This window comes from Sparus aurata, chromosome 5 (assembly GCF_900880675.1).
Source record: "Sparus aurata chromosome 5, fSpaAur1.1, whole genome shotgun sequence".
NCBI lineage: Eukaryota > Metazoa > Chordata > Actinopteri > Spariformes > Sparidae > Sparus > Sparus aurata.
In genome coordinates, this window is record NC_044191.1 from 19,281,344 (window position 1) to 19,296,900 (window position 15,557).

The 15,557-nt window shown below is 40.5% G+C and overlaps 1 protein-coding gene across 1 annotated transcript in view; it reads left to right on the forward strand.

The window, feature by feature from the left end:
* LOC115581967 (protein unc-13 homolog B-like) overlaps positions 1-15,557 on the forward strand; it is a 171,993-nt gene that overhangs the window by 10,029 nt on the left and 146,407 nt on the right. The window contains exon 2 of the mRNA XM_030417580.1: positions 5,582-5,611. Coding sequence (XP_030273440.1) covers positions 5,582-5,611 — 30 coding nt within the window. The remainder of the gene's footprint in view (positions 1-5,581; positions 5,612-15,557) is intronic.

Consider the following 15,557-nt stretch of genomic DNA (forward strand, 5'->3'; position numbering starts at 1 on the left):
AAATAAGAGCAATTCTGGTACAGAACACATGAGGCACATTTAAAAGTAAGAACAGATGAAATAATCTTCATGAATATCGGTGATTCTTCATCGTCCAGTTTGACAGCATTTGAGAAGTAGCTGCAAAACATCATATTTACAAGCTATGTTAAGGAAGACATTTTTTTCCCAGGCTACAAAACTACACCTGAATGCACTTGATCTGGTCTGGTTTTGGCACAAAAAACACTCAGAGTAAGGAAAGCATCATGATTTGGCTAAGGTTAGGGGTACCTACCTGCTAAGTACCTGCTTTGGTCGCCACGCTCACTGATGCAGTTGGTCCAACTTCCCATGAAAAATAGACGGTTTTGGTATTCACAAAGACCGCTTGCAATGTCTCTAGGTAGTGCGACTTAAACTTTTGGTTTGTAGTAGCGCCAACACCTTCCGCTCCACCTCCTGCTGCAACAGGTGGCCAATAAGCGAATACTGTGAACGTGATATGTCACGTTTGGTACACATTAACCTTGGACGTTACTGTGTTTTGCAGAAACGTTAAGGTAATATCCTGGTGACTGTGCTGAAAGATTTTAGTTGTGAGCAACTGTTCAATCATAAGTATAAGTCTGTTTTAAAGAGGAATCATCCCTCATTTGTGTTGGATGTTTGGAGGCCCCCATCCCATAACCCCACCAATGGGGAAAACTTGTGTAAGACCCCCCAAATTACTAACTTTCCCTGTAAAAACCTTAGTAACGATTTCCCTTCTCACAGAATGCCAGAAACAGGGCTTATACAGTTCTATTTTCTTCATACAGTATATCAGTACATGACCAGTATGGAAAAAAAGCTGCAGCAGTGATAAAGAATCTGTGATTTTTCTCAGCTCTCTGTGCTTTTGATTTTGATGTGCTACTGGATGATGTGTGACCAGTTTAACCCACTTGATGCTCAAAATACGTTGTGTGATGCAGCTGGCATCTCTCGTCTGTGAAATGGCAATTTCACAGAGTCGAACTCTTAAAAATCCTAGAAAATGTTTATTTTAGTCCACTGAAAAGGAAGCGTGAGCCAAGTCATTTGCATTGTCTGCTGTCGTTTGGAAATGTATGACTGAGCGGAGAGCTGAGAGCAGCACATTCAGTTCAACAGGTGGCATATGAGTGATGTGACATCGTTACTTGTCAGACCCATTCTTGTCTTTCTTTTATTTGCAGAGGAGAGAATTTGTTGACCTCACAGTAAACTGCAGTTTGCTTGTCTTTTGCCTTGAAGCTTTACTGTCTGCGGGCACAGGAGGGATCCTGTTATTTACTCATTTGTTCAGTGATAAAACATAAAGGATGACATAAAATCAGATGGTGGTGAGACAAAACGCTCTCATGGGGCTTGTAAAACATCTCAACACAAATGAAAGCTAGACAGAACATACCCAGCAGCTTCAATGACACACTCTAAGTCTGACCTTACTCTCCACTTAACTGAATACAGTAAATTGCCCCACTGGGTTAAATAATATGAAACTAAACTGTCTATATGCTTTAAATATAACACCTGAGAAACATTAAGTAGCCTCAAACAGATCAGTGTCCTTACACAGCTTCTCTCTGGGGAGCATTCAGGTGTTAAGCATTTGTATCCACTTAGTCTGTCCCTAAGTGCTCGACACAGTCTTTTTAGTGTGAGGGATTTTAAACAGGATTGGAAATTTTCTCTCACACACTTTACATGTTTTGCCGCATGAATAGCTTGCAAGCAGTGGGCAAGGATGCCTGAACAACATCTGTATTTTTGTTGAGGAAAATCAATTGTGCAGGACAGGATAGGCTTGACTGGTTTGGCTCTTACTTGTCAGGAAGAAAGTTTTTATTGTTAGTTTAGGTAGTTTTTTGTCAGAGACATTTGATATTGACCATGGTCTTCCTCCAGGAAACATCCTGGGCCCTATTCTTTTTAAATGTTTCCTCTGGGAAATGAATCAGCATGATGGTACATTTCAGTGTTTTGTAGGTGATACGCAAATGTTTCAACTATATCAACAATATTATATTATAATTGTGTGGGTGTTTTATGCCTGTAGTAGACAGCTGATGGCAGAGGGATGACAGGAAATGAGGGGAGAGATACATGGGAAATGACTTGCCATCCATCCCCCCTCTGCATCCCCTAGTATCAGAGAGAATGCAGGGATAGAGTGATTGTTTGGTTAACATTAGTCTTGTCTGCCTGACTCACTGATCCTTTATCTGACTGATACCTAAACGAACGAATAGGTCGACTGTCTTCCAAAACGGTGTTGCGGCGTTTCAGCGACATATCTTCATTGTACTTGCAGTTCAGATAGAAAACATCCTGGTTTAGGAACCACAACACTTACAGTAACTAAGTGACTGACGTTATCTTATGTACATGACTTCACTTAATGCAAAAGTTCGAAGAACTCACTGTTGACTTCTGGTTTCACAATGAAACGTCTGTCCCTGACCTCCTCTCTGTATGGATTTTTCACGCCTACTACTGCTCCTCATCTGCTTCTTTCCAGCTGTAATAATTAATACGGCTTAAATAAGAAAAGCTACCTTAATTTTTGACCTATACGGTCGTTTTTCTGATCAGGACAAGCTTGAGATATCTGTGGTATTGCTGTTGCAACTGCTGTTGTTAGAAAATACATGGTGCTGCCCATGATTTGTATTTCTGCCTTTTCCTCTCAGGCCTGCCCTTCTTTCACATTGCTCCTAGATCTATAATTTTAAACTACATCCTATAAATACTTAGTTCTATACTATAATGTCACCTCTATAGAGTAATGTCTCCTTTATGAGGAAAGTGACAGTCAGCAACCTGCAGTCAAGCTGCTGCCTGCAGCCGTATCAGTAGCTTGAAAAAACATTCGCAGTGCGGGCCACCTCTGTAACTTTTCCTTTCTCCGTGACTCTCTGTGGCATCACTGTGAGTCTCTCTAACAGCGTCAGGCCATTCACATAGGTATTGTCAGAACCTGGACCTCCATCAACGAGGCCACTGGGCTTCCTGTGAGCCTCTGCCAAGCTGGCACGAGTGACACACAAGGCAAACTGTGCTGACAGCCCAAGACAAATGACCTGTTAATGATCTCCCTCTCTCTCTCTCTCTCTCTTTGTGAATTCTTGTCTGTCTGGTCTCTTTCATCACATCTCACACTTTTGGCCTGTGATCGGATAAATGTATCGATCTCCTTTGGTGACAATATGCATTTAAACCTATTTTGAATAACTAAATTATCCCTAAAAAAGCCGATAAACTTTTATCCTGCTGCATAGTAAAATGACAATAACATATCTTCTGGGGGCTTAATTGCATTTTTGATCAATATCAGTGAGTCATTTTTAGCCCAAAGCCCAGCACACGTTGACATTTCAAGGCACGCAGTCTCACTGCTAATTAGGGCTGGGCGATATATCGATATAAAACTTATATCGATATATTTTTTAAATGTGATATGGAATTAGACCATATCGCATACATCGATATAGTTCAAATTTGCGCTGTGATCCTTGCTCCGGGCAAGCCGCTGACCCGGATTTCTCTGCACTGCTCCCCCCGCCCCTCCTCCTTCATGCACAGAGAGGGGAGGGGCTGGAACAGACACTCCGGCACTCTTCAACAAACACTTTGGTGGCCGCCGTTGCCCTGCACTTTTGCCTTGATACCCCGTGAAAAAAAATCATCGCACAGCCACCGGACAGCGTAGCGAGCTTGCCTTGAATTACAGCCACCTGAGTGCACAGTAGTCTCTCACAGTTACTTCAGTGAGTCCGCGGTTCGCGCAGGTGGAGTCTCATCATCACGATGATCTCACGTGAAAGCCTCTCAAACAGCAGCAGCGTCTCAAAACAGAAGAACGAAACTTACAGCACAGCGAGCGAGCTCAGCCGGTTTTGACGTGATACGTAACTGACTTATGTGGTAGGATTTAGTCCGGTAAAGTTGGAAATATATTCACAGATTCGACCTTCCCAGTCAATAACTCATAAGTGAAACCTTGTTAAAACACAACTGACGGCTCTTTCCTACCATAGTAAGGAAGGAAGACAACGAGCTACAACCGTATGTTAATCAAAACGAGCGTCTGGACATTAACTCTGGTCTGTGATCAGCCGTCTGTGAGACGAGGGCGCAGGGACCGTCTACAAAGTGCAACACTGAAAAGAGAAACTACAAAAAATATTCAATAACTTCACTATTATTCAGAGTGTAGTGTCACCAAAATCACTCCACACATCAGTGGTCTCCTGCTGGTTATTCTACATTTTTTTTGTTTGGAAAAAATGTGCTTTGCCATAATTTTGAGGAATTTCTATTTGGGAGAAATATTCAATGACACTAATATTCAGTGTAGTGTCGCAAAACTCACCTCACCCTAACCCTACTTAAAAAAAACTGTTTTGTAATGTAACATTAACTTGATATTGGTATTTAAAAAAATGTTTAAATACATAATCCATGTCTTATTATAAATTAGGATATTATGGTATCAGTCTGAAAGGTAAATCAACAAATTTTATTCAGTGGCCTTGGTGCCCCTGACAAAAAACAAAGTGAAGGCCAAATGGACTTGCCCCTAAAATGACGAAATTCCCACCCACATGTCATATTTGGCTTTGACTTTGACTGAACATTTGCTCTCACTTTCCATAAAAATATCGGGATATATATCGTATATCGATATTCAGCCTAAATATATCGGGATATGACTATTAGTCCATATCGCCCAGCCCTACTGCTAATGTTTAAAGTTATTCTTCAAAGATTCCTTCATTTTTACACATTTTTCACCATATCTTTGTGGACTTTTTTGCCAGTTCCTGAGGCATAGAACTACTTTGTTATCTAATTGCAGTGCTAGTCAAAAAGACATTTGATATAGAAGTGGGTTCAAACTTCTTCTGGTCATGGAATGCCCATCTTTATAGGAGAAAAATATTTGAATGAAGTATATACCACAAAGAAAATGTGTCTCTCGCAGCAGACGGCAGGAGAAGCGCAGGTGCTACTATCATCATTATTGATGGCTGTGTTCCAGCAGTTCAATGCAGCAGTCAACAGTGTTATTAGAGACAATGCCTGCTGTGTATTTGAAGGGGCAGGGGTTTTTGACAGCTTTCTGGCAATAAGAAACAAACTTCCAGTGCTGAAATACTACGAGAGGCAATAAGCGTTCAAACAGACAAAGAGCAAGATTATCTTTATTTTGGGTTCCATCCTCCATCCACCAGTTAGATCACCACTTCTGGAACTTAAATGGACAATTACCCTGTTAGCTAAAGGCATGGACAATCCCTCAGTATTTGTTGGAAGAGGTCAAGTGAAAAGATTCGACCAGAAACCCCGTGATGAAGTCGGCTCGTGGGCAGAAAATGATTCTGATTCAACGGCTCTGGTTCACTGTCTGTGATAAGGGTTGTGTCATCACGTCAGTCCACCCTCTGCTACAGACCCATGAATAGTTTCAAACAATTCCAGATACAATTTTCTTCAGAGATTTAATTTTCATGAAGGGGTAGAATGGTGTATACTTACCTTGTGTCTAATCTGTCTTCTCTCTTTTCCTTTTCAGTGAAAAAAGCCAAACTACATGGGCCTCCAGGTAAGAGCGAACACATCATACTAAATCCTGCATCCTGTCAACAGTTGTTGGTGATGTTGGTTATTTTAACCCAAACCTCAACTTCTACCTTTTTGTCATTCAGGAATGGGGACTTATAGCATACAATTTAGCTGAGCTCAACGAGGTATCAATGTCCTGTAACAGTTCAGTTGAGCTTCACATGGGCCAGAAAATAGTTGTATTCCCCAGATCCTGTGTTAGTGTCAAGGTGAGAGTCCTGCTCTTGTCCCTGTGCAGTGTTTTTTGCGAAGCCCATATTTGAGTCTCCCCATGGTCATGTAGCCTACTTGGATATCCACATTAGATTTGTCACAGAGGAGAACACCTGAAGTGGAACTCCGTCTTCCCGTCCACCTTTCTTTCTCTGCGTCTTTTTTTACCTCTTCGCTGCCTGCAGCTGTTGGTCCCACCTTCTCTCCAGGCGATAATGTGGGGGAGAACAACAGCGACGAGTGGGAGAATGAAAAGTCAAGCCAGAGGAGGCGAGGAGAAAATCAATAGATCATCACAGACAAAAGGCCACCTGCTAGCCTGAAATGACAACTTGTCATCCGGGCATAAAGGAGAAGATGGAGACAAATCCCTCAGTGTCTTTAGGAGACAGAGACAGACTCCAGATACAGGAGATGATTTGTCACTGGCTTGCCTCTGGCCTCCGATTGCCGGGCAGGCTTTCAGAGCGGAAGGAGGAGATTTGATTGGCCTCCCCGGGGTTCATAAAACAGGACATGAGCGATGGCGTTGCTACTGTAGAAATGTCCTTTAATTCATTTATTCTGTAGTTCTCCTGAATTACTACGACTAGCAATCGTCCCTTTGAATGTTATAGAGTTATTATAAATCGGCACACAACAGTAGACACACATGTAATCTGTATGTACTGTCTAGAGCTTGAATTCAGCTCTGTATGCTACTGCTGTAATATGTTTTGTCAAAGGTCATAACAAAAGAAGTTGAAAAAAAAAAAAAAAAGAGAAAAGAAAATGTAAAATGCAAATGACAAGAAAAGATCAGGATGAAGATTTTATCCTGTGGGTAATTGGGGCGGGACTTGATAAGCTTTGGCTTCTCCCGCTTTTCCCTTTCGGCCATGTGTATTGTATTATTTGAACAATGATGAAATGTGATGTTTATGAATTGACATGCCCGAAATAAACAACATAAATAATAAACTAATTTGTAATACCAAACAAAATTGCTCAGCTTCCTGTAAAAGGAGACCCTGCAGAGCTTTAGCAGAGCTGACTGTCCTGGGGCTGTATGGTCTGTGGTGACGTATTACTACAGTAAAACACCAAAGTTCCAAACTAGCGCACCGATCGAGGTTGCAGTCGATCAGGACCAAATTTTTGAAGGGAAAATTACTGTTTTTATCGAGGTAATCTTGTGGATTTGAGGGGAGCGCAGGTGGATATAACAACAGCAGTTACAGCAGAGAGGTCACTCATCCCATTTCACCTTTGTCATACTTTCTTCATAAGTTTGAGTCCTTTGTCATACAATACAAGGTGCTGACAAACGTAAACAATCAAAGGTCCGACATTCTCATAAACTGTGAAGTGACATCCCTTTTGCACAACATGATTGGTTGATGCCTTCATTCACGTTGCGAAAGCTCTGAAAAATCAACTTCGTACAGAAAAAAAAGTGATGTCGCTTTCTTGCTGTGTAATATTTGTATTCTGCGTGCAAGTATGAATGACAAAAATATTGGTAAACGGTCTCCTTGATTAGTAGTGATTGGTATCGTCCCAGGAAAAAAACCTTATTGATTGGCCCCTTATAAAGGCTTAAACCGAAGTGTGCTTGGGCTGAGACTTGAGTGACTTGAGGAGTTGAAGCGTTTCATCACAGCGCCAGATGATCAGAAACCTGTATGATATATATAATACAAACATCATATGTCAAAAATATGAACCAAACCAGAAAAAGACTAAGATTGAGAATACTAGTGCTTGTGTGAAAAAGCTCAATAAGAGAATGAGGCAGAAGAGAAAAAAAAACAGCTTGGACAGACATATATGAATAAAGGACTGCTGTAAAAGTTCAGAATCTAAAATGAGTTGACCAAAGCAATTAAGCTAAAACAACACACCTACTTTTCCTCAGGTCTGTAACACCCAGTCAAGTTAGCGATAGTGAGCATACCCAGACTGCATTTCTGTCATGTGACATGATTATTAGTCTCAGGTCAGGCACATCTAGTAGAGTTTGTCCCACTCTTATGCCCCAGTTTGGGAAACATGATCTGATTTATCTTAATAATAAGAAGCAATAGATTTTTATTCGCCTGGGGGAGCTGGTTTCTGTCCCAAGGCCCTCCTGAAACCCCACTGCTTATCGACCCCTGAGAGATGTCGGCTGGTATATGTGTCACTTTATTAGTTTAGAAGGTTTAAGGCACATTATCCTGATTTTTGACATTTTCTCTTTCACTGTGGATGACTGACTCACTTTGTTGATTCCCATCTTTTTCATCTAGCACCACATGTAGGTCAAAACCCTTTAAACAATTGTCCACCTCTCATAAGCCACAAAAGCACATTCAGATTAGTGCAAATGTAGAATGCTAACATTGATCCCTGTGGCAAAATTCAGCCAAGTCTGGCAATAGAGAGCTGATCTGTCTGAGCCAGTCCTAAAATGGTCACTGTATGGAATAAAAACCCTTCTGATTTAAACATGGCCTTTCCTCTGACACCACGTCCAGGCCAAACATATTTGCCTCACAAGTGATTCAGATCTGATATCAAAGTTGTCATCCCATTTTTTACCCCTCCAACAGTTTTCCAGCTATGTCGCAAACCTTAATGCTATACTCGTCATTTTGAATTTGCCTAGTCTTTGAGATATCTGCTACCGTCCCAATCCAGTGGAGGTGACATGAATTTTGTTTGCTTTTCTCATAGCCTTAAAAAAAAAAAAAAAAAAAGACAAAGACTTTTTATTAACAAAAAAAAATTAACAATATGGACAGCGTCAACTAAATGCTATGTGTATACAGTTTATAACACTGTAGAACGTTGCATGGCTTTATAACGCTAGACTCTAGTGGTACAATATGTTCAATTCTTTGGTTATTTTGGTCAACTGAACTTTCAAGTAGACAGTAAGATTGTTGATCAACATGACAAAATTAATTCTCCCAAGGACTTTCGACAGCAATGTTAGCGGGTCATGTAAAGGCGCATTATGTAGTTTTGGGGACAGAAATGTAATCAGATGAAAAAGATCTTTATTGACTGATTTATTTATCCACAACAAACAAACAACCCCTTTTTCCCATGACTGAATAAACTGAATAAACAAAGTGACCTTAAAGGACGACACAATTTCATACTGTTTAACTTTGTTTACATGTGGCGGACCCTGCCACCTATCTGGCTTCAAACAGTGTTCTGGGACCTTATTTTTCTCTGATGACAGCTTGCTTATTCAGTCAAAGAAAAGGCTTTGTGTTATTACCTTGTCAATATTGTAAATATTAAAATTCTGAGTTTGAATTACTCCTCAAAAACTACACAGTGCCACTTAAACTGAATTCTTCCTTTTCCTTTAGTCTAAGGGATGCAACTCAGTGATATCAGCTGTTCAGTATTTGGTAGCATTTGGTTGAAAACCCGCTGTTGACCTTTTGTGTCATGACACCACTTACTGTGCTCTCAAATCTCCGGATAAGAGGTTAAGTTGGGTTTTTAATCAGAGTGAAACTAGTCTGACTCTCAAACTGCTTTGGAAAGACAAATCTGGCACGAAATGTGAATTAAAAAACATTAACGTGGTGCAGTTGGGGATTGCCCACCATGTTAAAAAAAAAAATGCGTGAAAGTACCCTCTTCTAATAAATCATCAAGTTTCAGAAACTGGCCCGTCTTCTTCAGGTGTGTCGTACTTTAAAGCTGAGGCATTGCTCATCAGCAGTAGTTGTTGTCTTGTTGCGATGGCCCACTGCAGCCTAATGTAGTGGTACGACACCAACATAATCGACATCCGGTGATGTAGTAGTGGAGTGGGTGTAGTATTTCATTTGAGGAAAATACCATCTATTTTTCGAACCAATGTTTTATTGTCGTCTCCTTTTTGAACAACATTTATCCTCAAAATAGTTATATTCTTCTTGTTTATGCAGTCTGTCTCTGGTATTAAGCGTTAATTGCTGGGTGTCTCCACACAGAGCTCCATAGAAAAATCTCCTGTCAGTCAAGCAGTGTGGGCAGTGCTGCACTTTCTTCCTCTTCCTTAGATTTTCCGTCAGTAGAATTTCTTTAGTCAAGCTTCCTTTTGACAACTTCAGCAGCCACTCAGTCTTTTTTTCTGATAACTAACATACAGTGCTGTAGGTCATTCAGTGTAAAATAGCCAGGGAGTGAGGTTTGTCAGATGCTGGATTTTGGTTAAACTGCCAACAGACAGCATTTTTTGCCTTCATGTGTCATTATGAAGTAATTGTTAATTGCTCAATGTAATGAATAATGACACCATCTGCATTTAAATTGGCTCCTTATAAACCATGTTTCCACAAAGCTATTTTGCCAGCCACTAGGCACAAAACCTCTTGGGAGGCTGGCAGCCTGGCACCATTTATGTCTGCTTTCATGTCCCCATTATTAACTAAATAATGAATAAACTCATGTTTTGTCCTGTGTTGTTGAGTTAGACTTCATGCAGCTGTCTTTGCAACAGTAGTGGCAAAAATAATCCTGCTTGGAAGGTGGGAAAGTTGTCTGTTTCCGCTTTAAGATTTCATTCTTTGAGACACCAGCAATACTTTTTTAGGAAAAGGTCGATGTTTTCGGCTAAAATAAGTACGTTCAGTATGTAACTTAAGTATGCAAAAACAAGGGATGAGGAAGAGCAAGGCTATCTGAACTCAAACCATTATTTCTTAATGGCCATTGCTATATTAAATATAAACATGAAATTGCGATCTTTTACATACCAGTTAGTTACAGTTAACAGTGACATGTTAAGAAGTGGACACAGATCAACATTTTGATTCAGTTGGAGTCATGTTGTTTGTCCACCCGATGAATGCAAGTCCAATAATCATTGCTTTCAGCTCTGTCTTGCTCTCCAGCAACCCTTGAGGAAAATATCTGGCTCTGTCTGATGTCATCCTTTCTTACCAGCCAGCTGGTAACTCTTTATCTGTCTGCTGACCAGGTAGTGTATAGTCTCTCAAAGCCTGTAAAAGAGCTGTCTGCCGCTACTCAGACAGGGTGGTTGAGTGTTATGAGACTCAATCGTGTGCATTAATTGTGGTGTAAAACCAAATCAGTGATCTGAGAGGGCTAACTCAGAGATTGTGGGGAAATGGCTGTTGATAAAAACAGCTCTCTGTTTGTTTGCACTTGCAAGACAATAGATATTAGTCTCAGTTTGATACCTCCTTCAGCTCCCTTCATCTACCGAAAGCTCTGCAGCGCTCACCCTCCCCACGCGTCTCCCTCACTCTCCAGCCTCCTCCATCCCGTCCCATAATAGAGTATTCATTACTGTAGACAGCCTCGTAAATGTCATGGCTCCTGGACGCGCCGCGCACATCCGTGTGTAACTGAATATAACTTATTTATTTTCATAAGTCGTCACCACTTAATTATAAATGACGCCGACTGCTCCCCCAAGAGGGTCCAGCTGCATGCTGGGATATGTCACCCCCACCAGAGCTAGTTGCTGCGTACAGGAGGAGCGTGTGTGTGTGTGTGTGTGTGTGTGTGTGTGTGGACAACCCCAGTGAAGGAAGACCACATTTAGACATAAGCTAAATTTGTATATACTTGAGTTTCTTTTTGTGTTCTTTGCTTGTTTTTGCTCTCTTGCTCGCCTGTCCATTGGTTGTTTTTTCCTAAATGTTTCTGACCACTGTCAGCCCAGGCAGTAAATGGGGCTGTCTGCACCCTGCCAGTCCCCTCGTCCCCTTAATCACATACCTGGCAACCCCCTTAAGTGAATGATGGATTATTCCAGATTAGCCCTTTCACCCCATGTCTCAGAGACATAGGCTACATTTACACTTGACATTTCATGTTTCTCATTTTCTGGATAAAATTCCTAAACCTTGATTAACATTCAGAAACATAGTACATGTATCTATTGGCAACATTAAGATGAAAAAAATAGAAGCAGCACAAGCCTGAGATGCTTGGATAACAATCTAACATGAATCTGTCAGCAGTGGTGGAAACGGTGTGTCAGTCAGTAAGTCAGTATTGCTCACATAAAAAATTGTAAAAATGTTACTGAAACAATATAACATGTACCATAAATAAGATATTAATTGGTTAAGCGGTTTAGTTAGGTGGATGTTGTTACCTTTGGGTGAAGCCAGTATAGTTGTTCAATCTTATTTCCCGTCTTTCTGCTAAAATAAACTAACCAGCTGTTGATGGTAGCTTCATAATTATTGTACATGGTCCTCTCATCTAAGTCTCAAAACTCGAATGTCAAAACTGTTCCTGTACTGCATCCAAACCTTTCTTAGAGCCTAGTTCTATCTAGGAACTCTCCATGTTGCATGTTATCTAGGGATGCACAATTAATACAGATATTATTGAAATCGAAATATAGCCAAGTGCAATATCCCCATATACGCCAAGGAGGTTATGTTTTCACCCATGTCTGTGTGTTCGTTTGTTTGTGAGCAGGATTACACAAAAACTACGGAATGGATTTCAACAGAACTTGGATGAAAAATGGGTCTTGGCCCAAAATAGACCCCATTACTTTTTGATGTGCATCCGGATAAAAAGACGGATCGACGTATCCAAGTGTGTTTTTTCGAATATTATTAAACTACATACCAATAGGTTTTTTAGCAATTGGATGGCAATCCATAGTGGTTTATGGCTTCTTTCTTCACTTTTCTTATTCAAGATCCGACATTTTTTCTCATGTGTCTCACACACGACGGGATTGGGAGATTGATGTTGATGTGATTGAGAGATTGATGTGTTTAATATCCCCAGAAGAGTCAAAATAAACTTTTAGACTTACTGACTTTCTGATTCTCCTAAAAGACCGGACATGCTCTTCAGATGTGTCGTCCATCCAGAGCCGTAGGCCACAACAAACGACTGTAGCTCCCAGGTGTGTGAATGTGTGTTAGTGTTCGAATATGAAGCGGGTTAAGTGCTTCACCAACCCCTGCTGCATAAATAAGGATTAGGAAATGCACGGTTCATCCTCGCTCAATGCCGCTCTACTCTCTTTGCTACAGCAGGAAGAGGTAATCAACAAAGGGCTCTAGGGGGATTTCAGATGGAAATTGGATATATGTAAGAAACACATCCGTGTGCAACAATTTCAACATTTACCGAAAATACAAGATCAAATATAGGAAAGAGGAACTGTTTGGCTGGTGTGATTACTATGTTAACCTTTATTCTTGCAAAGAAACCTGATTGAGTGCACAAGGTCTTTCCTGGTAACGCCCTGCTTTCACCACTTTGTTTAACCATCACGCTCTCAATACCCTCTAAGCAACTCACTGTGCTTTTAGTTACAGCCGTGAATTTCACCTGTGATGAAAAACATGACTTTAATATACATAGCAGTGTAGATGGCCATCTTTTGGGTTTAGGTTAGATTATATAAAAACAAACAAAAGAAACCTATCAAATCTGCTAAAATGTTTTAATTATCAGTAGTTTGTATTTAATTGTGTATTTAAACTCAAAAGCATAATAACTCAAAGTTAAAGGGGCACTATGTGGTTTTGGAGATGGAATTCAAAGTTAGAATCTTAATGTTTACACTATTAATGAGGTAATACAAATTCAGAAATATTTATTTTTTCCATAACTGAATAAACAAGCTGTTCTCAGAGGAAAGTAAGGTCCTCAGAACACTGTTTAAAGGTGGCAGGGTCTGCCACATCCTTTAAGGTCGGTATGTTTATTCAGTTTAGATATTTCTCTTATGATTAAAATTTGTACCTGAAAACAACATAGTGCACCTTTAAGCTTCACCAAATACACTACATATTGGTTGTTTAGCTAGAGTAGTACCAGATTTTTCTGCAGCCTGTACTTTGCTGATAAAGAGGATGATGTCAGTTTGTCAGGCAGTTTCATTATAGCTTAATTAAGACTCACATCTTAATGAATCCAGGTATCTTACCAACTTGGAACCACATCCAAATTAGAAACTGGGTACCGAAACCAAACCCTGGCTGTGATGTATTCATTTATGCGGCCGAACGATCACGTCTCTCACCTCGTCTTCACCCCAAATCCAATGACATTGCCTTCAGCTGCACTGGCCCTCTTCAAAACCAAAGTGCTTGTGAGATTGAGAACGAAGAGATGTAACAGGGCACACAAATACACACAGCGACGCTGCACAAGAGCCTTCATTCTTGTGTACATTAGGCTCTCTGTCCATGTGAAAAGTGGGCTACTTGAGGCAGGTAATCAAGCAAGGATTAGGTGGTCCTCGGTTGATGCTGATTATGCCGTTCACTGTGAGTTTGACAGCAGGACACACACACCTCTTCTTGCCTCTTGGGGAACACATTGCTGACGTCATTACTTCCATGGAGACTTTATGTAACCTTAACCTGAACCACTGCCATACCCATTCCTTAATCTTGACCGAAAACCTCAAGTTTGAAACCTGAAATTGAAATTGAAAAGTCCCTAGTTGTGGTAACCAGCTGTTTGTCCTCACATGGTCGGTGAGCTCTCATATTGTCTGCCTGATGCCAGTTTTGCAGCTCTGATATGACAAAGATATGTCAAAACAACTGAGAGCATTTCAAATAACCCATGGCAATCAGCAATCTGTCAGTCATCCAGTTATTAATTTGAACAATTATTTACTTATTTTTATATTAGTCAAAAAAACAACAAAAAGAACTACTTTACTCTACTGTTCTGCAATTCGGGCCCCACCCTTTAAAAGCGTAGGACAACAATTGTAAATTCAAATCCCAGATTTCTGTCGTCAGATGTAAAGGTCACATGCTTACTTCAGACGGAACTCGGCACATCATAACAATGTTATATCCTGAATGCCCTGAAGGAAACACGTGTGCTCGGGCAAGGCTAAGCAAACGCTATCTGAGAAGATAACGTCTGGCTATAACATGCTAACGGCTAAACCTAGTGGGCTGATTTTGATCAAAAACTAGCAAGCTTGCTAGCACAGTCAAACCTCAAACAACATGCTAAAACACAAGTCATATAACTTAGCATGCTGGCTAATGCTAAGAAGTCCTGCTCAGCATCTGTTGTGCAGAGTTTTATTAAGCAAAGCTGTCGCCAGTGACTAAAAGCAAGTCTCCTAGCCTCTCCCTGAAGTTACATAGGTGTTGTTTAAAGGTAAATAGTTAGATAATGTTGCTTTTAAGGCAAACGTACAGCATGCACGCCTTGAAATTGCAGGTATGGTGGGTAAAATATGAACTTTATTTCCACAAGTCCTTCAGATTTAGTGGTATAATACATACGCTAATTTGTAACCCTTCAGAATAACATGAGTATTTTCTGTTCTGATGCAGGCTACATTGTGACTTAAATCCACAAAGTGCTTCACAATGCTCACATTATGAAACGGTAGTAATAATCTCAGCCAGACACCTCAGAGAAATGTCCATGAAAAAGGAGTGGGTGATTATCTTTGCTCCAGTTGATCTCTGTAAAATAACCACGTGTAGCCTTAATAAGACTGAATGCGAATATGTAAAGCTGCTGACAATGGACAAGGAAAGGGGTTGTATAGTTCTCTGTGCAGACATCAGAGTGTGATGAGAAAATGTAATGAGTCTCTGAAATGGCTTTTTCTTGGTACAAAATGTTCCTCCTTTAGCGCTTCCACAGTTAACAGTGACACTTTGCAAATTAGCATTATTAAAAGGCACATGGTGGAGTTATTTAAGGTGCGATTGTTAATTTCTCCTCATTTCTGTCTTCACCCTCCCAGTTTT